Source organism: Acinonyx jubatus, chromosome A2 (assembly GCF_027475565.1).
Source record: "Acinonyx jubatus isolate Ajub_Pintada_27869175 chromosome A2, VMU_Ajub_asm_v1.0, whole genome shotgun sequence".
Lineage (NCBI taxonomy): Eukaryota > Metazoa > Chordata > Mammalia > Carnivora > Felidae > Acinonyx > Acinonyx jubatus.
In genome coordinates, this window is record NC_069383.1 from 135,357,748 (window position 1) to 135,385,207 (window position 27,460).

Sequence of the window (27,460 nt, forward strand, 5' to 3'; positions counted from 1 at the left end):
CAATTATCTTTACTTTTAGAGGACATTTAATAGTTTACAAAGTATTTTACATGCCTGATCTCACTTAAAATTTACAACACTGTGAGAAGCAAAGGGTATTGCCCCAGTATTCAGGTGAGGAAACTGAGGTTCTCAAAGAAAGGATACGATAATAGAATGAACAAGAATAATTACAAATATAGCCAAAGTCAAACACATGCCTGAAGAAGATGAAGACTCAAAGAAAAGTCATGTATTTCTACACATATTCCTTAGGGACTATTTTTTTCTATTAACACGTGACCTTTTCTTTTCTTTTTTGAAGTTTTTTTACTTTGAGAGTGGGGAGAGGGAGAGAGAGGGAAGGAGAGAGAGGGAAGGAGAGAAAGTGAGAGAGAGAGAGAATCCCAGGTAGGCTCCACACTGTCAGCCCAGAGGCCGAATCGCGACTTGATCTTACAAACCGTCAAATCATGATCTGAGCCAAAATTGAGAATTGAACACCTAACCAACTGAGCCACCCAGGGGACCGGACTTTTTTGTTTGTTTCCCCCTTACCTGGGTCAGGAAGAGATGTAAATTCTCTGGGGAACAGAGAACTAAGAACAATGTCTGTACTTGAGCATGAAGGCAGGATCCCTACCCTGGGAGACTCCCAAGTGCCAGGTGTAGCTGGGTATTAGGGTATGGTTAATAACTGCCTGAGGTTGATCCTAGAATGCCTTCATCTACAACCTGGAGAATTCAGTTGGATACATGTAACTCTTCCAAACATAAGCAATGTCTATGGATTATGATTTAAGAAAAATGAGGAAGATTCTCTCCCTGCACCTCAACAAAAAACTCTGGAGAACCAACTGCCTGCAATTCTTTCAAGAGACCTTTTCCTGTAGGTTCCACACTGACCTCTCTGCAATGTTCTTTGAAATGCAGATACTCCAAGGGCAAGTTCCTGAAGAATCATTTATGCAATGATAAAAACAAATAAAGAAAACACAACAAAAACCCCCAACCATGACAGCATGGTATACAGACAGAGGGGCTTAAAGAGGTACATGCAAGGTGAATACAGATTTTCTACTTCTGAATTTTGCCAAGATTCTAACTCGCAAGAGGTTTCCATAACGTTCTAAATTACCTTCCAATGGATTTCTACTTTCTCCTTTTTCATCATCCCCAGAATCACCCAAATCATTATCATCATCATCATCATCATCATCACCACGTTCATAATTTGTTGAGCGCTTTTTATAGCCCAGGCACCGTGCAAGGTGGTTTACTTTCATTAAGTCATTTAATCATTATGGCAGCCCTTTGAAGTAGGAGCCATTATCAATCCAATTTAGAGATGAGAAAAATAAAGTCTAGTGAAATTAAATAAATTGTCCCAGGTCACCAGGCTAGTGAAAAATAAAATCAGGATTCAAATTCATAAGTAACATTTTTCTTTTTTTTCCTGTACTTATGGGGCCAAACACCAACGGTCTTAATAAACTTGGAAGTGCATTAAGTGATGAATCCATTAGCATACTGGGGAGCTGCTCTTTTATGAAAAGTGTATTTATTGATTCATATTCCAATCACACATGATTTTTGTCACTAATTGAGAGGCTAGAAAGTTATAATTAAATCCACATTAATGTAGCTTTGAAATTACATCAGGCCCTCAATGACAGATTGCTGCTCATAATTTAAATATCTCGCATGTTAGAATTCCCTGTCTTGTTTATACTTAGGAAAAAAAGAAAGACTTGTCTGACTCATGCACACAGATTTTTTTTAAGAAAACAGAAAAAAAAAAAAAAGGATCACAAAATGAGATTAAGTTATTGGCTTTATAATCATAGTCTTTTTCTATGTATTTTAAATGAAGAGATACTAATTTTTAATTAGAACCTATTCGACCTTGGTTAATTAATAATCAACATAAAAAATAAAACAATATAAAAGACAACTGATGTCTGTTATATTCGTCTCTAAATGCAAACCCTCCTTGGCATTTTCAGAAAAGCCTTCAAAAATATATCTTAGTGGGTGAGATAAACACTGCAAACAGGATAGTATCTGCCTTTTAACATTTCTTTGAGGATTAGAGATAAGATACAGCAGGTGCCTGCCACACTGAAGAAGGCAGAAAAGTGCAGCATTTAAAAGACTCCAGTTGGGAGTGAGAGTGCTCAAATCTTGGCTTTGCCACTTCCCACAATTTTGTTCTTGATCAGTTAGTTAAGTCCCTGCACTTCATGGTGAAATGGAAATGTTAGTCATATAGATTTTAATGTGCTGATGTATTGAAAGCACTAAAATATAGCACCTCACATGAAGCCTGCATGAGAAAGGTAGCTCTCGTTCCTTTTGTCATTGAGTGTTCAAAATGGTGATACATTATGTTAATTATATATTATACCTTATTAACTATATTATTGCTTTATTTTGTTACTACCAATCATGATTATAAACGCTATTAGTATCAAGTAAACAGAATGTCTTCTGTTTGTTTGGAAAACATATTTGAGGACTTAGATTCAGGGATGAAGTTTATGCAAAGCAGGTGCCTCCATTTACATGAAGTAGCAGCCCCTATGGCTCATCTGTCAGACACACTGCAACTCTGGATTGGCTGGCTTCCTTTGGAAAGGCAGAAAGGAAAAGCAGAATGGAAACGTGAAGTTCAGGGTTGTTGCAGAAATGGTATAGCACAGTTTGAGACGGATGTCAAAGATTAAGGATTAGAGGAATCAGGCAATTTGACCTAGCAGGAATTTCTATAGGGACAGAATCTGGACTTGCAGCATCATGATGCTGGAAGACTGTGCTGAATATCATTTGTGGAGCTGAAGTCCTTTTGATGCCCTTACATCTATTCTGGTCCTGGGTGATGGAGATGTGTTGGGGTCTGCCACATTCTAGTACACATAAATCCACAGGTGTATATTCAGGGCTTTGTAAATAGTACAGGGAAGAAAGAATGTGCTGACGATACTTAAAAAAAAAAAAAAAAAAAAAGACCAAAGTCCAACTAGCAAAGAACTGAAGTAGCAAAGTAAGAGTGATCAGTGGAAGGCAGGATTCTATTAACTTAGTTTTCAGAGTAAGACTGAGAAATGGGGTAAATGTAATTTTTTTTTCTTTTTCTTTTTTTTTTTTTTTTACCATTTCCAAATCAAAGTTTAAGAGATTTGCTGGATCTATTCTATCATCATGGAATAAATGAAACAGACCACTGGGATCAGTGTTATGTCCTGAATTTTGAGTTTGACTCAAAAGATAGTGAGAAGTCCTTGACCTCATTTAAGTAGAGATTAAGAATTGCAAGTTTTACTTCAAAGTCTTTGAAATTGGCTAAAGCTTTCCCCTGAAGTCTTAGCTTTTATACATTATTTAAACTTTAAATCTACTATATCCATGAGCCTTTCCTAAGCAAAGAGCACATAAAGTGCATGTTTCACCCTAAGGCTATAAATCCAAAATCAGTGGATGTCTTTAGAAGTAACACAACTTCATATGGCCAATCCATAGGAAATCATTCATAATATATTTTAAAAAATTACAGTTGTGCACAACTGCAGACAAGTGACATGCCTGTGGTTCTTCCTGCATAACATAGCTTTCCTTCACCCCCTCCTCTTCCCATTGCACCTCAAATTACACCCTTTGGAAAAAAATCAGTTTTAACGGTTCTGTGGTACACATCAATGCTTTTCTCTATGCTCAAACAAATCTGTTTCTCTTTCTCTCTCACACACAACTATATGTCCCTTTTTCTATTTTTTACAAAAATAGTATTATACTCTGCATTACTTTGAAATCTGATTGAATAAATTGTTGACTAAAAAAATGAAAGCCACTTGTTTCCATTTAATGGAACTTAATTAAACTTGTTTAATTTAATTTTGTCAAATATTAAGAATGAAACCCTTTTTTTTGCACTTGACAATTTTATCAAAGACAATTACATATACTGACCTTAAGGTCAATGCATATTAATTTAACTCATTCTTTTTAATGGCAGTATAATATTTCATAACATATATGAATCACACACTAATGATTTTCCTATGAATGGACTTACTGTTTCCAGCTCTTTCCTCTACAAATGATGTTGCAGTCAATATCCTTGAACATATATCTTTATATACACTTTTATTTATAAATACTGAAAAACAAAAAGATTATAGTTCAAAAATTTTAAGGAGCACCAACTTTAAAGCTGCTTTCCATAGAAAAGGAGAAACTGGGGTATTATTAGTGCTCTGTCATCATCGATTTTCACCTTTAGCTCATCACTTAACTGTTTACCAAGAACTCTGAAAGGCACTAGGGGGGAACACAGAGACAAACAGAACAAGTTTCCTGCTAAGAGATCACACGCTCTCTCATTGTCACTATCTCCTACAGAAAAAGATGGCTCAGAGAGGCTCCTCCTACTAATGCATACGGTAACATAGATATTCCTTCTCTCTCTCCACTTTGTTAAACTTGCTCAGTAACTAACCTTCTTCTATTTCTCTGCTTTCACCTCTTCACCTTAGCACTTATAAAAGGTAGATCAAGGGGCACCTGGGTGGCTCAGTTGGTTAAGCATCTGATTTCGGCTCAGGTCATGATCTCGCTGGGTTTGTGAGTTCGAGCCCCTCATCGGGGCTCTGTGCTAACAGCTCAGAGGCTGGAGCCTCCATCAGATTCTGTGTCTCCTCCTCTCTCTGCCCCTCCCATGCTCATGCTCTGTCTCTTTCTGTCTCTCAGTAATAAATAAACATTAAAAAAGATTTTCAAAAAGGTAGATCAACTAACTTCTCTGACTTTTTAAGCTTTGTTTTGGTTTGTCCCCTTGTTTTCTTTTTTGCTTGTTTGTTTTTGTCCCTTATTCAGGCTCTCTTCCACAAAGAGAATGTAGTAACTGATCTGCAAGCATAAGCTATTCCACCTTATAGCCTTAAAGGCCTAAAAGAGAGGAAAGACTATAAATATTTTAGGTGTAATAAATGTTCTACTAATCCTTTCCCTCTCCCTTTCTCTTTCCTTCTCCCTCCCTCCCTCTCTCTCTCTCTCACCACGCACATCAAGAAGAAAACAACTATAATGCAGTGTGATAAATTCGCATGAATAAAATGTAATGGAAGCCCAAAGAATGGGTTGAATCATTCTGTTTGGGGTAGAGGAAAGGAAAAGGAGGCAATATAAGACAACTTCCTGAAGGTAATATTTAAGCTGAGGTTAAAAGACACACATTTTTTTCCAGGCTTGGGGTGTGAGGATGAAGGGAAACTTAAAGTGCTTTTGAGTTTTGGAAGAAACCTGGATAGCTTAGGGTAGTGGTCCTCCAGCTTAAAAGTGCATAGGAATTATCTAGGGAGCTTGTTTAAAATGCAGATTCCCGGGCACCCATCTTCCCAATATTGTGAACTGATGTCCAGAAATCTGCATTTTAAACAAATTCATCCAGGTTTACTGTACTTGGAAACATACTGGTAGAGGCTGTGTGGTGAGTAGTGACATGGAATGATGCTGTCACAGGACTGAAAAGAATACAGATTAATGTGTCAGGTAAATGACAATGTGAGACAATCAGAGATACCAGAAAATTGATGTCAACTCTTTGAATTTTGTTTTGAGACAATGGCTTGGCAATGGAGTTCTGATTTTGATCAAAAACCCCTGCTTTTCCACAGGGAATGTTTATTGAATGTCTGAATGAGGGCAGAATTCTGAGAAAGCGACCGGAAGCCTCCCAGACCATGAGCCCCGCTGGCTTTGTTTAACCTGGCTGTAAGGGCCACTGTTTTATAATGGCCATCCAGAACCGCTAGTTCAAGCTTTCCAAATGCTGTCTTGATGTATGTCAAACTGATAACATTCCTGCATTTTAATGCAGGTCCACAAACAAGGCAAACGTGATTACCCTGTAGATCATCCGTGTAAATGCACCACAGTTGTGTAGCCAAAGCCACACGCTAGCCCTTGGAGCTAAGATCAGGGAGGACGGGGCATGCTCTTACATAATTTCCCAGCTAGTCAGTGGTAGGGCCTGTGATTAATGCTACATGACGGGCTTTGAACTTTTTGTCCAGATAGGTCCGCTTGCCTCTCAGAGCTCCTAGCAAGACAGAATGTGTGACCTGCAGATTTCACTCTGAATAACCATCATCCCAGCCAACACCACCAACACTGCTCTGTGGCCCCGTGAGTAGCTGTTTCTGTGCCTCCCTGCTTGTCAACAGACAGGTTGCCAGAGGACTGGCAAAATGTTTTTTTAATAGGGGTACAAAGCCAAAGAGTAACAAAACTTCGGAGAGCCCAGTGGCTGAAGAAAGCTATACCAAGAAGGCTGGGGGCATGGGGGGGGGGGGGGGTGTAGGCTGTCCTGGGAAAAATCATTAGAGCCCTCGAGGAGTGGCCGGGGTAGAGAAATTATAACGTGGAAGGAAGAACTCCTGCTGTCTCCACCAACAGCATTCACAGCCTGGAAGCGCCTCGTTGGAGCTCCCGCAGGGCGGCTGACCACAGGCTTCCAGCATCCCAGTCCGGGCGCAGAGCTGCCTCAGTGCTGAACAACTTTCGAGCTCCGCCAAGTGGAGGCCCAGCCTTCAGAGAGTCCCTCCTCTCCAGCCTTCACCCCCCCACCCCCCCCCACCCCGCGCAGAAGTGCAGGTGAGGCCCGGAGCCTCACCTCCACCGGCTCCCCTTCCCACCTCTCCATCTCCCGGGGGCTCCCGACAGCAGCCCCTGCGCGCGTGCGAGCGGGAGGCGAGAGGACACCTCGGGGCGCCTGCAAAAGCCCGTCCACATTCCCGCGGCCAAGCTGGGTCCCTCCAGCCGGTCCCCGCCAGCCCGGAACGGCACCTGCGGAGTGGGGAGGTCTTTGGAGCGGGGGCCGAACCCCGGGCTCGCAGCGGAAGCCAGCGGAGGGCGCCCCTGCGGACCTCGCCTCACCTGACGGCTCGCCGCCCGGCCCCCCTCCGCGCACACAGCCCGCACTCACCAGCTCCAGCGCTCGCAGGAAGGCGAGGGGCTCCTTCAGCGCCCGGAACGTGCCCGCGGAGGCCAGCTTTGGACGGGCCAGACGAGAGAGAGAAAGAACGTGAGGAAGGGGCTGGGGCGCCTCTCCGGACCGCCCCCCCCCCCCTCCGCAACCCAGGTCCGCCCTACCTGACTCACGGGGTCCATCGTCTCCTCCCTTTCAGGTGAAGTTCGGGGGCCGCCGCCGCGCGGTCCTCGGGGCCAGGAGCCCCGCGTCGGGAAGCGCCGGAGGGGCGAGGCCCGGGGCGTGCAGGCGCCGGCGGGGGCCGGGGAGAGCGGGGCGGGCGCGGGCTGGCTGACGCTCGGCCGGCCGTGCGCTCCGCCAAGCCTGCGAGCCCCGGCTGCAAGCGGAGGCAGCCGGGCGGCGGGGAGGGCGCGGGGAGGGGGAGAGGCGGCGGGAGGGGGAGCGCCCGGGGAGGGCCGCCATTGGCCAGCTGCCGCTGGGAGGGGAGGGCGGGGGGCGGGCGAGGCCGAGCGCCCCGCTCCGCCGTGCGTTCGCCGCGCGCGCCCGCTGCCCTCGGGCGCCCGGGAAACTTCGCGGCCGGGGCGCGGGGAGAGCCGGCTGGCTCCGTCGGCAGCACGGTTCCCAGACTGAGGACGGGGGCTCCAGGTGAGAGAAGGGCACCCACCCCTTACCTGGGGAGGTGTGTGAGGTCCGGTGACTTCTGAACGCCTAAGAGAGCCTGTTGACTCGTTGGTCCGCACACGCCTTCCGGGGGCGCCGTCGGCGCGGCCAGGCAGCCCGGGTGCCGGGATGCAACCGAGAACGGGGTAACGCGGCCCCTTCCCCCAGCACCAGGAGAGGGTCGGGACCGACGCACGCGTCTGGAAGGGGGGGGGGGGGGTCAAAGTCAGCTTGAATAGGGGACTGTGCGCCAGCAGGCTAATTCTCGAGGCCACTGTGTGAGGTCATGCCCACGTTAAAGGTAGAAAATAGGCTTACAGAGGCTGAATCAGCCAAGGTAACACAGCTCGTGAGGGGCCAAACAGGGATGGAATTTCAAGTTCCTCTCCGCTCATGCTCTTCCACCGAAACCCTTTGGCGAACAAATAACCCCCAATGAATCTCCTCCGAATTCATCCTGTAGTTGCTGAGTCCTTGCCTCCCAAACTCCTACCTTTTCCCTCCCATGGGCTGCTAACCTTGCCCGAAATAATAGCTAACAACAACCAAACGAGTTCCTTCTGTGAGTCAGAAATTGCGCAAAGGGCTTTATAAACAGCATTTCACATAGTCACAAAACCCCCATGGGTTACTACACTATTCTCATTTTAGAGGTGAGGAAATTAAGGGCCATGGAAGGGACGTGGTCTGCTGTAGTTTAAACAGTTAATAGATGACGAAGCCAGAGCTGAATTCAAAAGGGCAGTAAAAGAGAAGTGGGGTAAGGGGTAGAGGGGAGGAAGAGGAGGAGGAAGAAAAAAGGAGGAGGAGGAGAGGGCTTAACCACTCAGTCATGTTGCTGATATGCCCCTTCCTTCTCACTCGCTTTGGACTGGATTCCACATATGAAGTGGTCTCCGGGCAACACAGATACCCCATCTGTTTACTACGAAGATTTGCCAAAAAGGTTTGGAGTTTGTGTGTGTTGGGGGGCGGGAGGGAGTGACTAATAGTTAAGAGTGGGGGATGAAAATGGAAATGAGTAGTTAGGAGTCTGCTAAGGGGAGCCCGCAGGCCAAATATGGGTGAGAAAGAGCACATCCAGAGTAGATGCCCCCCGCCCATGGATTTTGTTTGAGAAGACTAGAAATTTCGTAAGAACTCCAAAGGGCCAGTTGCACCATCTGCAGTCAGCCAGTTTTGTTCCTACTGCTCTTCCTACATACACAGTCTAAAACAATTGGAAACAGTTGTTTCAAAAATAAGCCATTATGCAACTTAACAAGGGGAGGGGGAGAGAAGGCAGTTATCAAGTACTTAGTATGTGACCTGACATTTATGTATATAATCTTGTGTGTGAAGTTGCTTAGCCTCTTCAAGACCTCACTTGTCGTTTTAATCTGTAAAATGGAGCCAACAATATCTACCTCGGCTGTTTGTTACCAGGACTCAATGAGACTTCGTACATAATGTATCTAAGGCAGTCTGGCACATCATAATCTCTCCACATGTATTAGTTATATTTCTCAGTGCCCACACTAATTAACAAAAACAAAAAGCAAAGGTGAAAGTTCAGAGGTTCTCCGCGGAGCTGTGGTCAGCTGTAGCACAGTCTTGCCACTCTCCGCAGCACCCCTCCTCTACATAGCCCTGCCTTTTTGAACTCAGGAGCTGCCATTTATTTCCTTTGGCCACTGAAATATGTGCAGAGGTGATGTGTGCATTCTGGGCAGGAGTTTTCAGAACCGTTAGAGATTTGCCATCTTGTTTGTTTCCTTATACCACCACGAATACAATTTATTACACAGAGGCTACTCTGACAGCCTGGGTCCTGGCATTAAGACTGATGAAGACCAGGGGCACCTGGGTGGCTCGGTCTATGAAAGCATCCGACTCTTGATTTCAGCTCTAGGTCATGATCTCACGGTTTGTGGGAGCGAGCCCTGCACGGGGCTCTGCGGTGACAGCACAGATCCTGCTTCATGTTTTTTCTTCCTCTCTTCTCTGCCCCTCCCGTGCCTGTGCTCGCTGTCTCTCTCTTAAAAATAAGTAAAGAAACTTAAAAAAAAAAACATATTGATGAAGAGTAGAGCAGCAGCTGGACTTTATGAACATGGAACCGAGCAAGAAATGCTTTTGGGGTTGCAAGTACCTGCGACTTTTAAGTCTTTTGTGACTGCAACGCAATACAACCTGGGGTGATTCATATGAGGATTCACACAGCTAGGAAGTAACTGAACCATGATTCTGCCTGAATCTGTATGACCTCATTGTCCTTGCATCCTTGCTCTTTCCATCACAGTCAACTAGCTTATGGCTATAACATCTCCTGCTTAATGATGATAATTATAATAGCTTATATTAATTCAGTTCTCAGTGCATGCCAGACATTGTGCTGAGTGTTTTAAACACATCATTTAAACCTCACCTCAATCCCCTCTTTTATGGATAGTGCATCCAGGCTTAGAAAGGCTAGCTACCTTGCCCAGGGTCATCTAAACATAAACACCTAAACGTGGCTCTTTCAACAGAGAGAGTGATTTATTTACGCTGTTGCCCACTAGCATTTCATTTGAGCTGGGGAGTGGACACAGCTGAAGTGTGATTATTGAGCCTGTCCCCCTAGGTCTTTCTTCACACCCAACATCTCTCCTCGCTAATATGGTGGCAGATTTTTCCAGTCCTCCAAACACCATGTGAAGGAAGCCAGAATCGTGGCAAATGGCAAATGTGTCATAGCTTAGACAACAATTACACATTGTCACAGGATGCTTTTCACGTTCCGGAAATGTATGAGCTTCCGACAGCTGTATCACCAAAATAACCCAGAGTTCCGTATCACATTTGCAATGTTAAATGTTTCGTAGACTTTGGGGTTAGAACCTCTGTCTTCAGACCCAGAGATAACAGTGGGTTCCCCAAAGAACTAGGCTGGGAGAAGTAGGAGGGATGGTGTAAACACTGCCACAATATCATTCTCAGTGGCTGAGGGTGACACCTTCTCTTCTGCCACAAGACGACAAAAGATAACTTCTTTCTTACTATAACAGATTATTACATTGGCTCAACAATCATGTTAAGTAGGGTGAGGCGTAAGCAATCCATTTTAGTGGCCTGTATTGGTTATGTAAATCAGTTTCCAAATTCTTCTTTTATTTTCGACCAGGGACTTAGGTTGATGAAGACTTCCTTTGATGTGCCAAGGCAATTCATTCATTTACTGCCCTGGTTCTCAACGGAGGGAGGTTTGGGTCCTTCCCTCCCCACGGAGACATTTGGCATTGTTTGGAGACACTTTAAGTTGTCACAACTTGGTGGGGGAAGGGGGAGTAGAAAGATGCTATTGGCACCTGCTGGCATCCAAAGTGTCGCGGCCAAGGATACTGCTCAACCTCCTACAATACAAAAGAAAGCTGCGCACAATAAAGATTTTTTCAAAAACTGTCAATAGTGCCTCCGTTGAGAAACCTTGACTTAACAAGTTAGGACTTCAACAAGTAATTCAAGTAAGGACTGCATGCTTATTATGTGTTAGTACTGTTCTCGGTACTATAAAGAGCTTGACAAAATCCCTGCCTTCACAGAGTTTACACTGTAGTGGGATATATTACAAATCCAATATGTTCCAGGTCAACATGTGGTAAAACAAGCAAATAAACAAAATTTAAGTTATAAAAACGACCATTTTGACTCTCACAGGGGATCAACATTACAAAAACTGAAGTACCAAACTGCAGTAGATGAACTTGAATTATTCACGCAATTAAATCTTGCTCTCAATAACAGGGAATAAATAACATGCTTGGGTTTCATCTTCCTATATCTCTTCTGGCAAAGAGGAAAAAGTAATTTAAAATTTTATCCATAGCACCTTAATACAGGAGGAAATACTATCCATATGTTATGACCTTTAAAATACCGGAAGTAAGTAATGAGTGGAAGTCAAATGTCATATATTGAACTCTCTGCTTATGCTGCTAACCTAAACTTTCCAAATCTTTCCTTGACTAGTGAGTACAAAAGCAAAGCCCAATAGCATGTCTCTGTAATTATTTGCTTATAAATTTGGCTTGCATGGGGCTGGTACACAGTTGAGGAGTTGGTGTGGAAATATTTTCAAGAATTCGAATTTTACAATAAGTGGCAGCAATATCTGTCAACACACAGATCAAATAAAGCCATCTTTATTTATGTTTCAGTCTTACATGGCTGCAATATAGGGGCATTTGGGTGGCTCAGTCAGCTAAGTGTCTGACTCGTGATCTCGGCTCAGATTTTGATCGAAGGGTTGTGAGTTCAAACCCTGCTTTGGGCTTTGTGCAGGGCTTGAAGCCTACTTTGAAAAAACTGGCTGAAATACAATATACAAGGATGTGTGCATGTTTACTTGGCTTGAAACTTCATCACAAAATAAGATTTCATAGGCATCTATGGAATTACTAGCATTCAAATAAGATCATTCTTTTTTTATGAAATGTTTATTTATTTTGACAGAGAACGCGTGTGCATGCGCACACACTCATTGGGGTAGGAACAGAGAGAGAGAGAGAGAGAGAGAGAGAGAGAGAGAGAGAGAGAGAGAAAGAAAAAGAAAGAGAATCCCAGGCAGGCTCCATGCTTAGCATAGAGCCCCATCAGGCTCCATGTCAGGATCATGATATCATGACCTGAGTTGAAATCAAGAGTCAGATGCTTAAGTGGCAGCCACCCAGGTGCCCCAGGATCATTCTTAATTAATAATCATAACTGACAGGGGCACCTGGGTGGCTCAGTTGGTTAAGCATCCAACTCTTGGTTTCACTTCAGATCATGATCTCCTGGTTCGTGGGTTCGAGCCCCGCGTCAGGCACTGTGCTGATGTTATGGAGCCTGCTTGGGATTGTCTCCTTCTCTCTCTGCCCTTCCCCTGCTTGTGCATGCTCTCTCTCTCTCAAAAATAAATAAACATTAAAAAAATAATCATAACTGAGGCAAAAATTCAAATGTCAAGACCGATGTGGACTCACATCATAAAATGCTTTCACTATTTCTATTTGCATCTTTGTTTTGTTTTTTTAAAAATTTTTTTTAACATTTTATTTATTTTTGAGACAGAGAGAGACAGAGCATGAACGGGGCAGGGGCAGAGAGAGAGCGAGACACAGAATTGGAAGCAGGCTCCAGGCTCTGAGCCATCAGCCCAGAGCCCTATGCGGGGCCCAAACTCACAGACCGCGAGATCGTGACCTGAGCTGAAGTCGGACGCTCAACCGACTGAGCCACCCAGGCGCCGCTGCATCTTTGTTTTAAACAAAAAATGTCTGTGTAAATATGGCCTGGCTTGAACACATGCAAATTTAGAAGACCAAAATGCATGTCCAAAGATTCACCATTGACCTCAGGGAATACAAATTGCAACAGTAATCATAATAATGACTCTCAGTATTAAGTAGATGTTGGATAGAATGCTAAGTGCCCCTATTGGCATAACTCAGTATCCTCATCAACCTCATAAGTCTTTATCACTTTCTTGCCTTGTGTAGACAAGAAAATACAGGCTCAGAGAAATGCAAAATCTCAGCTAAGCTTTTATAGACAGTAAACAGCAGAGTCATGATTTTTCTCCTACCCTTGTAACTTTCTAAGAAAAAAGATACTATGCAGTTTCCATTGCAAATTTGAAAATGTCACAAGCTTTAGGCAAAAATATTTTTCTTGCTGAAACATAAACGAAATGTCTCTGAAGAAATAAAGATGGGTACCATTGTCGACTCCACGTACAACTTCTACCACTGTTTTTCCATGAACCTAATTAGAAGAAACTCCTCCCCTTCTCAAAGGCTCAATCATTCTAATTATTTTTATCTTTCATCATTAACTGCATTTTCCAAAATGCTCATCCTTCTTGACATTCTTCTTGGATCACTCCCATGTTTTCACAGACTCATAGATCACACCCGCTTTGCGTTAATCTCATGTCACCCACTGCAAGTTTTGAATGACATAAATAAAGCCCAAAGAATGGATACATCTTGACTAAAGTGTTACTGCCTGAAAAAAGGGTCTAGCGTAAGAGAGGATTACTCAAATTCTGGAAACAGATTGACTGTGCTCCTCATATCCTGGCTCTACCACTCCCTTGTTATGTGACCTTGAGCAAGGCTCTTAAACTCTTTTCATTTAGCTTCCTTATAGCAAAATGGAGATTAACTGGACATCCAATTGCTTTGCAAGGAGGGATATGTGAGTTTTCACAAGTAAAGGACCCAGAATAATACCTGGCATTAGAGAATCTAGTACAGAAAGCTGCTAAAAAGCCAAGACATAAGACCTACCACAATGGTAGGGAGACAGCCTATGACATTGGCATCCCAAGTGACTGTCATACACCACGACTTATAAACACTTAAAAATCATTTATTTTCTTCTATCTCCTTTTTTTCTTTTCAAAATTCTCATTTCTTTTTCCTTCAAATGTTTCTTGTCTTTTCCTTTCTCCTTAAACTCCAAGCTTGTCATTTAATCTTGGGGATTTTCTTAGGGGGTTGATAAGAACATTGGTAACATTCTTTTTGGGAGGCTTCCCAATATACATACACTTTCCAAGAACATACAATTCAATGTGAAAGTCTTTTTTTATTTCTTTGATGTTTACAAGTAGAGCTTTGACAGGGATTGTTAGGATGTTCTTAAAAATAGTTTTACTTGGGAATATTTGCAATCTCCAATAATTTTATCCTTGTTTTAGGGAACAGTTACATACATATACTTATAAAACCCTTACAGATGATAAAGATAGGAAAGATCAGATGAATTCTTTCCTATCTTTAATAAAAGTCTGTAATCCAAATTAGACACTACATGCTTGTCATTTTAGTAAATTCTCCAGATGGTCTATAGACCTCATGCCTCAGTATGACAAAATGGCTTTTGTATCTACTCTAAATGAGTCCAAAGAAAACCCCATCCTATTCAACAATTATAACACATTTACTTATTCCTTACCAATATGAACCTTTAAGTCAAAAACAAACTCAGATTAATTCAAACACGAGACATTGGAAAATTGACCCTTTTGTCACTTCATGGTTGTATTCTCTGCTGGCCAAGGTCCTTTCACACAGCTTGACAAGTGTGTGTGAGGGCACTGCTGGACCACACAAACACAAATCCAATACCTAAAATTAGATCTTTACTAAATTACACTGCACTGCACTTTTACACCTGCTTGGCAGATAATACCCAGAAGAAAGGTATAATTACATAGGTTCTTTGGCAGAAATAGAAGACAGGTTAAAACCCAAAAAGTCACTAAAAGAGAAGGAAGGAAGGAAAGACGAGAAACAGAGTGGGGAGGGAGAGAAAGAAGACAGGAAATGAAAGAATCCTTTCCCCAAATCATGGTCAGCAGATATCAACAGCTTTCTTAGAAGTGACTTCTAATGAGGATGTACTATGTGCCAGTCACCGTGATAAGTTTCTTATACCACTACAAATTAGTATTATCCAGAGTTTGCAGATAATGGAACTGAGTCATGGATAAGTTGAAGACTTGCCCAAGTTCATACAGCTAAATGGAAGTGAAGCCAATAATTCTTTTTTTTTTTTAATGTTTATTTTAGAGAGAGAAAGAGAGAGCACGTGCACATGAGCAGGGGAGGTGCAGAGAGAGAGGGAGACAGGAAATGTGAAGTAGGCTCTGCACTGGCAGCAGAGATCTTGATGCGGGACTTGAACCCGTGAACTGCAAGATCATGACTTAAGCCGAAGTCAGATGCTCAACCTACTGAGCCACTCAGGTGGCCCCAAACCTAATAACTCTTGAGAGCTTGAACTAATTTTATACCTTCTAATTATCCAAAATATAAAATATACATCGATTATCCACATTCTCTTCTTCTTTTTTTTAATTGTGGAAAGAACATGTGTGGATATCCAGGTTTCACAACATCATTTGCTGAAGAAACTGTCCTTTCCCCATTGGGTATTCTTGATAATCTTGTCAAAGATCAGTTAAACATATATGCTTGGGTTTATTTCTGAGCTCTCTACTATGTTCCATTGATCTACGTCTGTCTATATGTCAGTGCAAACTATTTTGATTATTGTAACTTTATATTTTGAAATCAGGAAGTGTGATGCCTTCAGCTTTGTTCTTAAGATTATTTTGGCTATTCAAGGTCTCTGTGGTTCCATATGAATTTTAGGATTGTTTTTACTATCTCTGTGAAAAATTCTATTGGGATTTTTTAAAGTTTATTGTTTTGAGAGAGAGAGAGAGAGAGAACATGAGTGGGGAAGGGTCAGAGAGAGAGAGGGAGAGAGAGAGAGAGAATCCGAAGCAGTCTCTGCACTGTCAGCATGGAGCCCAACGCAGGGCTTGAACCCACAAACTGTGAGATCAATGACCTGGAGCTGAAACCACTCGTAGCCACGAGTCAGGCTACTGAGCCACCCAGGCACCCTGCCATTGAGATTTTGATAAGCATTGTATTGGTTGGAGATTGCCTTGGGCGCTACGGATATTGTTAACATTACTAAATATTCCAGTACACAAATACACATTTCTTTCCATTCATTTATGTCTTCTTTAACTTCTTTCAGTGTTTTGTAATTTTCAATGTAAAAGTCTTTTACCTGCTTAAGTTTATTCCCAAGTATTCCACACTCTCAATCCTCATATGTCCTACTAGTTTTCATCTCGCTACTAGTAATTTTTGCAATGTCATTTATTATTGAGAGCACTTTTCCCATTTATTTTCAAGATTTCTAAAGGTTTTATTTTAAAGGATTCCTTATTTTACCTTAGTGTTATAGGTTGTTAAGTACAAATGAGGTGATAGGCGCATGTTTGATTAAAAAAATTAATCAAGCCATGAAGAGGCATGGGGGAAACTTAAATGCCTATTCAACATTGGAAGTCAATCGGAAAAGGCAGCACAGTATATGATTCTGGCTATATGACCTACCAGAAAAGGCAAAACTATGGGGACAGTAAAAATGACATTGTTTGCCAGAGATTGTGGTGGAGTAAGGGATGAATAAGTGACACACAGAGGGTTTTTCAAGGAGTGAAAATACTCCGTTTGATATCATGTGATGGATACATGTCACTTTACATTTGTCCAAACCTATGTTATATATAGTGCCAAGGATGACTGTAATGTAAACTGTGGACTTTGGGTGATTACAGTGTGTCAGTGTAATGTCATCAGTTGTAAAAATTCTACCATTCAGGTAGTGGCAGATGATAATAAAGGAAGCTATGCTTGTGTTGGGGTAGAGAGTATATAGGAAATCTCTGTCCCTTCTGTGCAATTTTGCTGTAACCTAAAACTTCCCTGAAGAGAAAAATAGTCTTAATTAAAAAAAAAAAAAAAAGATAGATCTAGCAACCATAGGTTAACATCCTGAAGTTAAAAAAAAAAAAAAGTCCATCATTACTTAGTGCTTTTATTTTACTAGCCAGGGACCCATCATACTCAATGATAGAATGACAAATAACACAATTTTCTACAACTCTTCGAGTAGTGAAATGAATATGGGATTACTTTTTCCTTAGCATGATCTATAAATTAAGCAAGAGAAATGTAATTCTCTGCATGGCTTTATTTCTATATGAAGATTAATTAAAGGTAATGTGTTTTTTTTTTGGTTTTATGTATATTTTGTGTGCATTTGTGTTCATGAGAGCCTATGAAGAGAAAATATAAGCGCATTAACACTCTGATATCCTTTCCTCTCTTTGTTACACATATTTATAAAAGTAATACACATAAAACTTCAAATAATCTAGAACTACCTAAGGTAAGATTTTTTTTTCCCACCTCCTACTTCCATTGCTTACAGGAATATACAATTTTCTATATAGAAGTATATGTATGTGAATATATGTATATGCATATATATAAGAATATATTTTAAAAATATAATGTATATATCCATTTCAAATGACGCATATATGCTATCATTAATAAAAGTGAGTTAATACCATGTATATTATTACACAACCTACTTTTTTTCACTTTAAATTTTAATAGGGTTTTGTCCTTGTCTCCACATACCAATCTATGTCCTTTTTTTCTTGTGGCCAGGTGGGATCCATATATGATGACAAGAGCTATAGCGGCCAGCTTGGAGTCAAGGATGAAGGTCATATCTGGAGGATGATAACATCATCTGATCTTTGATCTGTTACAAGGTAGTAACTTTTTTCATGCCATTATGTTTTGGAGTTTGTTAGATTGCCTTAGACTGTACGCTAGTAAAATGTCCCTCATTGCTCAGTTCCAGTGGCATCTATTCTGGGAAGCCTAGATTTCCACTTCCTTCAGTCATAAACCAATCAGAACTGGCCACTCATATCCCAGTGCTCTTTTCACTTTGAAAATGTTTCTTTCAGCTTATAATTCTCTGGTCTTATTCTACTTCTTGTAATGTAATGTCTGATTTTAACAAAGAAGCCTATCTAATATTCCAGACTAAGTTAGGTGCCTTTGTCCTGTGCTATCTTAATACCCTCTACTTCTGTATAACAATTATGATCCAATTTACCTTGTCACTGTTTACCTGCCCACTATATTATGTAAGCTCCACATGGCAGAATCTTGGCTGCCTCCTGTATCTCCAACTTCGACAGGAAATGTGGCACATCATAGGCTCACAGAAAATGCTTATTGGATAAATAAATGGTCTCCTTAAAGGTAGGAAATATAGATAAATCATATTTGTAGCCCATTCATTGCTAAGCCTGGTGTCTGGCACCCCTTTGGTGGCCCATAAATGTAGAATGCAACAAACTAGGTTTGAATGGGATGCTACTGGAAAAGATAGGATGGGCTTAAAACATCAGTTCCGCGAAGGGCCGCGGGTAGGTATTTTTGGTGAACAGGATCTTCAAAAGTCTTGCAAAAAGTCTTATAAAAGACTTACCTGCCAGTGTTTCCATCAATACATACGTTAACATTTCTTTATTTCTGAGAAATAATCACTGGAAGTAACAGTAAAAAAAAGAACCAGACAGGAATGGCTGTTACATAAATTCTAAGATGAGTCTTCTGTACCTTAAAAGCAGTTGTGTGACTTTTCATTTCAACTCGAAACCTCACACCTACCTTTCCATGGTCAAGCATTTGTGAGCAAATTCATCACTAGTTAATTCCTTTAGGTATGGGGAAAGAGGTTCTACTTACACAAATGGGTTAGAATGGGATCATGAGTAACTTGTTATATCACCTGCAGGAAATTACTTCCCATCTGATGCCAATATACTTTTGTACTTTGATCACAAACTCCACATGTCCCCCAGGCTCTTTGCTTCTTACACACACACACATGTTAATGATTACTGTCTGATTGTTTTCTCCACATTCACATGTGTAGGATCTTGTTTTCTTCACATTCACCACGTGGGTAATATGTTGTGAGCTCAGTGAGTATGGAGATGAAACCCCTGTTTGGGGTTCTTGTCTCCTCCCGGACATTAGCCTCTCTCATATTCAGTTCTGTGTCAGCTCTCTTGCTGGACAAGAGAGAACTCCAAACTCATAGTCTGCAACACATAAGCAAATCATATCCTAGATTATTAAGAAAACAGAATTTATGCTTATATTTGGGGAAATAGATAAATGGGATACTTAAATATGTAAATGGTTTCTCATTATCATTAAAATTATTTGAAAAATACCTTCACAAATATGTTGTATATTAAAATTATATAGAAATTGAAAGAAATATCTAGGGTTGATATGCTAAGTGAAATAAGTCACACAAAGACAAATACCACATGATTTCATTTATATGTGAAATCTAAAGAAATCAAGCAAACTAAAAAAACCCAGACTTTTAAATACAGAGAACAAACTGGTGGGGTGGGGGTAGGGGATGGGCAAAATAGGTAAAGGGGCTTAAGAGGTACAGACTTCCAGCTATAGAATAAATAAGTCACAGAAATGAAAAGTACAGCACAGGGAATATAGTCAATAATATTGTAATAACTGTATGGTGGCAGATGGTGAAAACATTTAAAAAGAAAGAAATTTCTAGGTTGACACAGTGAAGAAACTTCAAAAAATAACATATTTGGGACATTTACTTTGAATCCTCAACAGTTCTATTCAACTCCCCCATATGAAAACAGGTTGATATTAAGTTCTCTAAATTTTCCATATTTTCCACAAATATTTGTATATAAACAGAAGTGATCACAAACACATGTGTTGTATGTATCCAGAATAGATTGACTGATGTGATCAGTACTCTGCAACATGAAATGGAAATTTCCTTAATATCACCCAGGCCTCTCCTTTTGCTGTCTACATGTCATGTAGTCCTTGACCAGTATCTTCCTCTTTCATAAGGCTCTGTGGGAGCTCTCAGCCCTCACTTATGACTTGGCATATAGAATCATGAATTAAATTCTATGCTCATTTTATTTGCTTATTTATATGAAGATTGATTATTCCACAGTGTGAAATAATGGACATTCAAGTGATGGGAAATCTGAATTTGTGAAACCATTTGTGGAGGTATTGACTGTTTCGGATTATTTCCACTGAAATGGATGATACTGAACAAATTGCCTTATTTTTTTGTCTCCCATGATTGCCCTAGGCCCCTGAAAGAAACCTCAGACATGATTTTGAATTGCGCTCTCAACAAAAAGTTATAGGTTATTTACAATTTTCTTGATTCTGAAATTTGTAATTTCCAGTCTCATTTAATAATCAAAGTAGCAAAACTGAGTAAAAGTTAAATCTTTCCCTAAGCCCAAACCAACATGGCGGAGGATGCTGTGGATTGCTTCCCTCGCTCTTTCCTTGCTCCTCCTCTCTCCCTTGCTAACAGGTTTCTGGCAGAAATGAAGAGGGGTCAGTGTCAGTGAGTAGAAAGGCTCCTAGTTGACTGATACTGTTGTAAATTGGCTTCGTTCCCTCTCAGCCTGGAAGACTTTCTCTTTTTCAGAAAGACACTACCAATCCCTACCATCAGGGACCACTCACCTGGCTGTCATTGACCTAAGGTGTGTGCTCCTGCCTCCACTGGTAACATATTCCCTTTGCAGCTTCTTAGGAAATTGGCAGCCCCAGGAGGCTAAGAGGATCCATTACTGTAATGTAACATGTAATGTACATGTAACTGATCCATTACATGTGGCTTATGGGTGGTCTACAGAAAAAAACTTGTGAATCCTTTTCCCCAATAAACTTTGAGAGAGCAGCTCACCCAGAGTTTCCATCTTTGACTTTAACATCTCTACCATTAGTTAACCCAGTATATTTCTCAGCAAGTAGCCAGACACCAGCACACTTTCTCCAACTGCTGGGTACACACATTGAGCTCCACGTTCATGTCTGTAGGTTTTCAGTGAGCTCAGTGCAGGTCTGTAGTTTCATGCATCAGCTCTTAAAGCATCCCAGGAGAGCCCAGGGCCATAGTATAACTTTCGTGGGCCCTAAGCGACTTGCCTTCCTGGCTCTTTCTTTTCAAAAACATACTAAAACTTGTATTTTATAACTGCATTTTGGCGTAAAGATGAATATAATCCAGACTGGATCATATAAATTTTTTCTTCTGATTTTTAAAGGATACTGAAACATTTTTATGAGCCTCTTCATGCTTCCCAGGCATTGTGCCCCTGGCCTGAGTGGAGAAGCCAGCCCTGAGTAAACCTGCGTAGATTTAACCAATATATTGAACAAGTGAGACTCAGGAGGATGTTGTAACATAATTTTATTTTTTTATTTCCTCCTACTAACAATTTATTGAGCACCTATCACATACTAGGCACTGTATTAATAAACACAACAGGCACCTGTTGTTTTCAGCATTTGAATGTCAGATAGGTGATATAACGGTAGTGAAAAAAATAACAGGGCAATAGTGCTAAAAAAAAAAAAAGAAAAGAAAGAAAAAGAAAAAGAAAAAGAAACCACAAATGCTTGGACACATTTATGTAATAGATTCTACTCTTGTCTGGGCCAAGCCCCACCTGGGGGAACATGGGCATGTACTTGATAAGATACAGTTGGTATAGTTGGTAAGATATAGTTGTGTTTCCTTTTGCATTAATAATGAGTATGGCAAGGGGTGCCTGGGTGGCTCAGTCAGTTGAGCATCCGACATCGGCTCAGGTCATGATCTCACAGTTCGTGAGTTCAAGCCCCACGTCGGTCTGTGCTGACAGCTCAGAGCCTGGAGCCTGCTTCGGATTCTGTGTCTGCCTCTCTCTGCCCCTTTCCCGCTCATGCTCTCTCAGAAAATGAATAAACGTTAAAAAAAATGAGTATGGCAAAGTCTGTGTCCACTTGGATGGGGAGCTCTGGTTTGGGTCTCTGCAGCATCTGTGAACTTTGGCCAGGTACGCTAGAGTCCGTGTTTCTAGACTCAGTTTCTTCATTAGTAAAAAAAAAAAAAAAAAAAAAAGAGAAAGAAAGAAAGAGAGAAAGAAAGACTAGAAGAGAAAAGAAAAGAAAAGTTTAGGGGCACCTGGGTGTCTCAGTTGGTTGAGTGTCCAACTCTTAATTTTAGCTCAGGTCATGATCCCAGGGTCGTGGGATCAAACCTTGCGTCCAGCTCCATGCCAAGCATAGAGCCTGCGTAAGATTCTCTCTCTCTCGCTTTCTCTCCCTCTCTCTCTTTCTCTCCCTCTCTCTCTCCCTTCCTGCCTCCTTCTCTCTTTCTCTGCCCCTCACCCATGTGTGCGTACGGTCTCTTTCTCAAAATAAAATAAAATAATTTTTTAAAAATTTTAAGAGAAGTTGTCTCTAATGCCCCTGCTGCTCCATAACAATTAAGGAAGTGAGGTAAAATATATTTTTAAGTATTGATAAATCTGATTTAAGTCCATTAAGTGGACACGCACTCTGACTAAATATTATTTCTTGGAGCAAAAGAAACATCTCATTTATTCAGGAACTGTCTGTTGAATGTTCTACTCCACACAAATGTACCAGGGAGTGGGGTTACAAGAGTGAATGCATCAGGCAGGTTCCCAGCCCACGTGGAATGTAGAAGTTCGGTGATCAAATACCTTGTCCTCTTCTCTACTTGCTGGTATACGGAATATCATGGACGCAGAAGTATTTGTCACTGGCTAGAAAATAATCGTAGTTCTTATACTGATTCTTCAGATTAAAAAGGAAAGGAAATTTTGTTTTGTTTTGTTTTAAACAGCACAAATTTCAGTTGAAGAGTGTCATTGGAAACCAAACTGCCTCTGTATACTGTATACTTAAGAATGCTTTTGAATTATATCTATGAGTTTGAATAGCTCCTGTGTCTTCCTTGGAGGAAGATACCTGTTTGGTCAATAAGCCAGTAATGTGACCTCCACTGAATTTTAAACATTTCTATATTTTCTGTTAGAGAGGAAGGGCTTTTCTTACAGGGCAGAACTGGGTTTTGTGTTAAATGGCTAAGTACCACTTACATTTACATTACAAAAAATACTAGACTCTATTTAGCATTCAGTTCTGAGACACAATAAAAAAATACGCATACTCCTGCTATGTGCTGATAGGAGTTGTTTTGGCTTTTAATAAAATTACTTTTTACTTAGAGCCCTTCCTCTTAAAAGCTGAAAGATTCACTGCATGCTTAATGGGCATGTGCAACTTTGTCTGGAATAATTTTTTCAAAAAGACCTCAAGTCCGGAGAGACTTTCTAATGTATTATTATTTTGCTTAAATTCAAGCATCATGTTGCTCACATATCTTCTAATCGTTCCATATTTGTTGCACAGATTACTGAGTTCCTTCACCTTTTAATCTGCCTACCATCAGATAAAATCTCTATTCATATTTTTCTCATTTTATGGAACCCCTGTGTCTTTTGCCCTCAAACAGCTATTCCAGGCTCTAAATTATGAAGGATGTGGAGTGTTTTTTTTTGTTTTTAGGTTTATTTATGAACAAGAAACAGTGTGTGCTTGTGCATGAGGAGGGAAGGGGCAGAGAGAGAGGGAGAGAGAGAATCCCAAACAGGCTCTGTGCTGTAAGTGCAGAGCCCAATGTGGGGCTTGACACGGAGCTCGACGTGGGGTGTGAACCCACCAACTGTGAGATCATGACCTGAGCCGAAATCCAGAGTGGGAGGCCCAACTGGCTGAGCCACCAAGGCACCCCTGAAGGATGTGGAGTTTTATATGTGCTAATCGCAAGTAGAGACAGAACAGCAGAATCGCTGTGGTTTGTCTTTGAAGACCAAAAGATAACATGTAAAAGCTATGTGACTTTGGGCAAATTACTTAATCTCTCTTTGTTTTAGTTGTCTGTAAGATTAGGACATATTAATAGAAAATACACTTCATGTGGTTGTTTGAAGATGTGGCAGTTTTGAAACACGAACCCCAAATTCTTTGACACTTTTCTCATCAAAGTGTGAAGCTGATGTTCCCTCCTATTTAATTTAGCTTTAGGGCTGCCTTGTCAATGGGATACATTGTGTCATGTTCTGGACTCTTAAGAAACTAGAAGCTTCTGCTTCTCTCTCGTTCTACTAACCAACCCAGCTGCCCAGTCAAGTGAGAAGTCCTAGAAGCTCATGGCCAAACTCACCTGGAGAGGAGTGATCATGAAATATGGCGGACATAGTTCAGCCCATAACACCTAGGTTGCTTCTACTTATCCTACAATGCAAAGGACAGTCTCCTCCTTGCTAGACATACACACAATAAAGGAATACCTGGCCCAAAATTTGAACAAGGGCAAGACTCTGGTCTAGAGCCCTGGGTTAGCACAAAACAGGGGCTCAATAAATTTTTACTGAATAATGAATGTGTGGCTAAAAATACATAACTGAAACAAAGTTTGATAAAATGGTGCTTCCCTGACTACATATCATAAACTCTGATATTTTCTTTTCTATATTCTTAATATTGGTTGCACCCACTAAATTGGTTTTTAAAATCCTGTAGTTCCATATTTAAAAACTTATGATATATAGAATGCTACCACCATGAGTCATTAGACTGATTTTTAACAGAGAGGCTAAAATTCATTCACCAAAATTATTATTTTAAAGTAGCCTGGTAGGAAGGCAATATAGTTGTTCAAATGATGCTGCAGACATTCAAGAGTTTCAGGGCACCTGGGTGGCTCAGTTGGTTGAGTCCGACTTTCAATTTCAGCTCAGGTCATGAAACTCATGGTTTGTGAGATTGAGCCCCAGTGACAATGTGGAGCCTGCTTGGGGCTCTCTCTCCCTCTCTCTCTCTCTCTCTCTGCCCTGCCCCAACTCATGTGTGCACTTGAGTGCACTCTCTCAAAATAAATAAATAAACATTTAAAAAAGAGTTTATTTGGGGGAATAGACATTCTTTCCTTCAGAGTTTGTGGAACAATCATGTTATTTTATAGTACCCCACTTGTTTTTTAATTGTAAATTTATTATCTCAATTAAACAGCTGTCTTACCATACTTGACTCTAAATGGCCTTTAGCTGCTATTAAAATTTAAATCCACCCTCAAATGGTGATTACTTGGCACCTGTTACAACAATCAAAATAATATGCTATCCGTTCTAACAGCAATTCAAAACAATGGCTTACAAAATAGTTTTCATGGCTTAGAATAACTGCAGGATGACTTTGAAGGTAGCCATTCTTTTCTGCATATTTAAGTTCTGGTGATATGTTCAGTGTCTATTACCTACATGTATGACCATAGGCTAGGGCATATGAAAATGTATGACTTTGCCCAGTTCTTCAAATCATATGTCCTTGTTCTGATTATCAACACATTTTAAGAAAAACTTTTTGTAGTTTTGTGGTGAGAAAAATTGCATGTTGACTTTTACAGAAACGATGGAGAAAGAGTTGTTTTCCTTAAAGGCACATTGCAACACCCTTTGTCACTGAAAAAAGAAAACCAAATGAGTTCTCTTTGACAGCTTTATGCCACACTCAAAAGATATTTAAGACCCATGTTTTCATCCTTTATTCTGAAATTATTGAAATAAATGCTACATAAATGGAATTCTAATTCAATGTAATGGATCACAAAACATGGTATAAAGATGAAAAGGATATTTTATTATGCATTATAAATATGTTTTATAACAGTAATATATGCTCTTGGTTTAAAAGAAATCTTTAGAAAATGGTATAAAATGAAAAGTCTCAGTGTCTAGAGGAAATCAGTTACTCATTTCTTTCATATCCTTGAAACATTTAGCACATACAGCATTTTTATGCAAATGAATGCATACTTTCAAATTGTTTTTTTCCTCTTTTAATGTAAAATTTATCTTGCAGATCTCACATTGGAGCATATTTGCTTGCCTCATTATTTTCCATACGTATTACTCCATGGTATGTGAAGTGAGAGACTGTCTGATTCCAATAACTAAGGTAAGGAAGACGTTCAATTATCTTTATTTCTCTTTAGCTCAACTTAATTTCATCTCAAGATTCAATTCCCATGGGTGGCCAAAAACGGAATCTCTGCTACTTCAGGGTTTTTCTGCATGGCATTTATCTGAGTTCCATGAGACGTATGTAGAGCAGAAGTCCTAAGACATGAATGTGGCGTCTAACAAGATGTTGTCTTGTTGTTGTCATTCTGTGCTGGCAGATGCTAAGATGTCTACTGTTCCCCCTGGTCCTCAAGCACTGCTCCATGTAGATCTCTCTTGCTCATCCCTGACTCCTACTCCAATTCCCTTAGATACTTTGGATCTCCCTGATGTGTCTACGCCACTCTCAGACACACGGGATTACTGAACCATGCTGGCATTTGGGAGCCATTCCTTCCTATTCTGTTTTTTTCAGCACTATGTCAGGATGCTGTCAAAATTGGTGGTCATGGGAGTTGGCTGGGGGTGGGGGTAGATTCTAGTCCCATGCAGGCCTTTATCTAAGAGGCAGGTTTTCTTTTCTCTTAGACTCAGCAAAATGATCTGTAGCTTTTGTTACTAACCGTCCCTGGATTCAGCCTGAAATGGAAGGCTCCTTTCTAGTGCACATACGTGCTCCTCCTATAACTGCTTCCCTTTTGCCAACCCAGGAAGTTTTTATCTTGGAGGGCAGATAAATAGGTTTCTCTTGTTTACTGCACAAGCTTCTAAATATCAGGGTCTACGCATTTGAAACTCAAAAGCCAAATGTTCTCTACGTATTTGTCATTTGCATTCTGCTGTGCCATTTGTCCCCTGAAGCAAGGGACCCACTACACCAGGTGAAAAAGATAATCAGTCTTACCCCCAAAACAGGTAATATTACAAAATGTTATCTCATCACATGTATATATGTCCTATTTGTGAAATATAGGTAGTAATTTCTGTTATTCCATTGATTGCTGTTGCTGTTGTTATAAGCCACATTAACCATCTTTGTCCATTAGCTTGAAAATTTATGGAAGAATATTGACAATATAAGTCCTAGCTTTGGAATTCCCAGGAGAAAGTGCAAGGGAAAGTATCATTTAAATACTGATGGATAGGACAACATTTCCCCTCTGGAAAGGTTATACCACCACAATCTTGTACAGAAGTGCATACTTCTCAAAAATAAATAAAATAAAATAAAATAAAATAAAATAAAATAAAATAAAATAGTAAAGTAAAATAAAATAAAATAAAAACTTCTGCTTCTCCATAGCTTTAGCCACTAGGATTTTATCACATATTTAAATATTTTCAGTCTGTTAACTGCAAGTATTATTTCCTGATTTTCTGATTTTCCACCTTTAATTCAAAGAGAGTTTGGGGCGCCTGGGTGGCTCAGTCTGTTGAGTATCCGACTTCAGCTCAGGTCATGATCTCACCATTTGTGAGTTTGAGCCCTGTGTCGGGCTCTGTTCTGACACCTCAGAGCCTGGAGCCTGCTTCAGATTCTGTTTCTCCCTCTGTCTCTCTGCCCCTCCCAGCTCATGGTCTAT

The 27,460-nt window shown here is 40.8% G+C and overlaps 1 protein-coding gene and 1 long non-coding RNA gene across 2 annotated transcripts in view; one reads left to right on the forward strand and one right to left on the reverse strand.

Annotated features, from left to right (window-relative positions):
• The window catches only part of SYNPR (synaptoporin), a 312,280-nt gene extending 304,935 nt beyond the window's left edge, over positions 1 to 7,345 (reverse strand). Inside the window, exons 1-2 of the mRNA XM_027039158.2 lie at positions 7,129 to 7,345; positions 6,962 to 7,027 (exon numbers count right to left, since the gene is read on the reverse strand). Of these exons, the coding sequence (XP_026894959.1) occupies positions 6,962 to 7,027; positions 7,129 to 7,146 (84 nt within the window). The 5' untranslated portion in view covers positions 7,147 to 7,345. The remainder of the gene's footprint in view (positions 1 to 6,961; positions 7,028 to 7,128) is intronic.
• A 123-nt stretch (positions 7,346 to 7,468) lies between these two features.
• On the forward strand, positions 7,469 to 27,141 carry LOC113593584 (uncharacterized). The gene is made up of 3 exons (XR_003413847.2): positions 7,469 to 7,609; positions 17,677 to 17,783; positions 25,837 to 27,141. It is a non-coding gene; the product is annotated as an uncharacterized LOC113593584 (long non-coding RNA).
• The last annotated feature ends 319 nt before the right edge of the window (positions 27,142 to 27,460 follow it).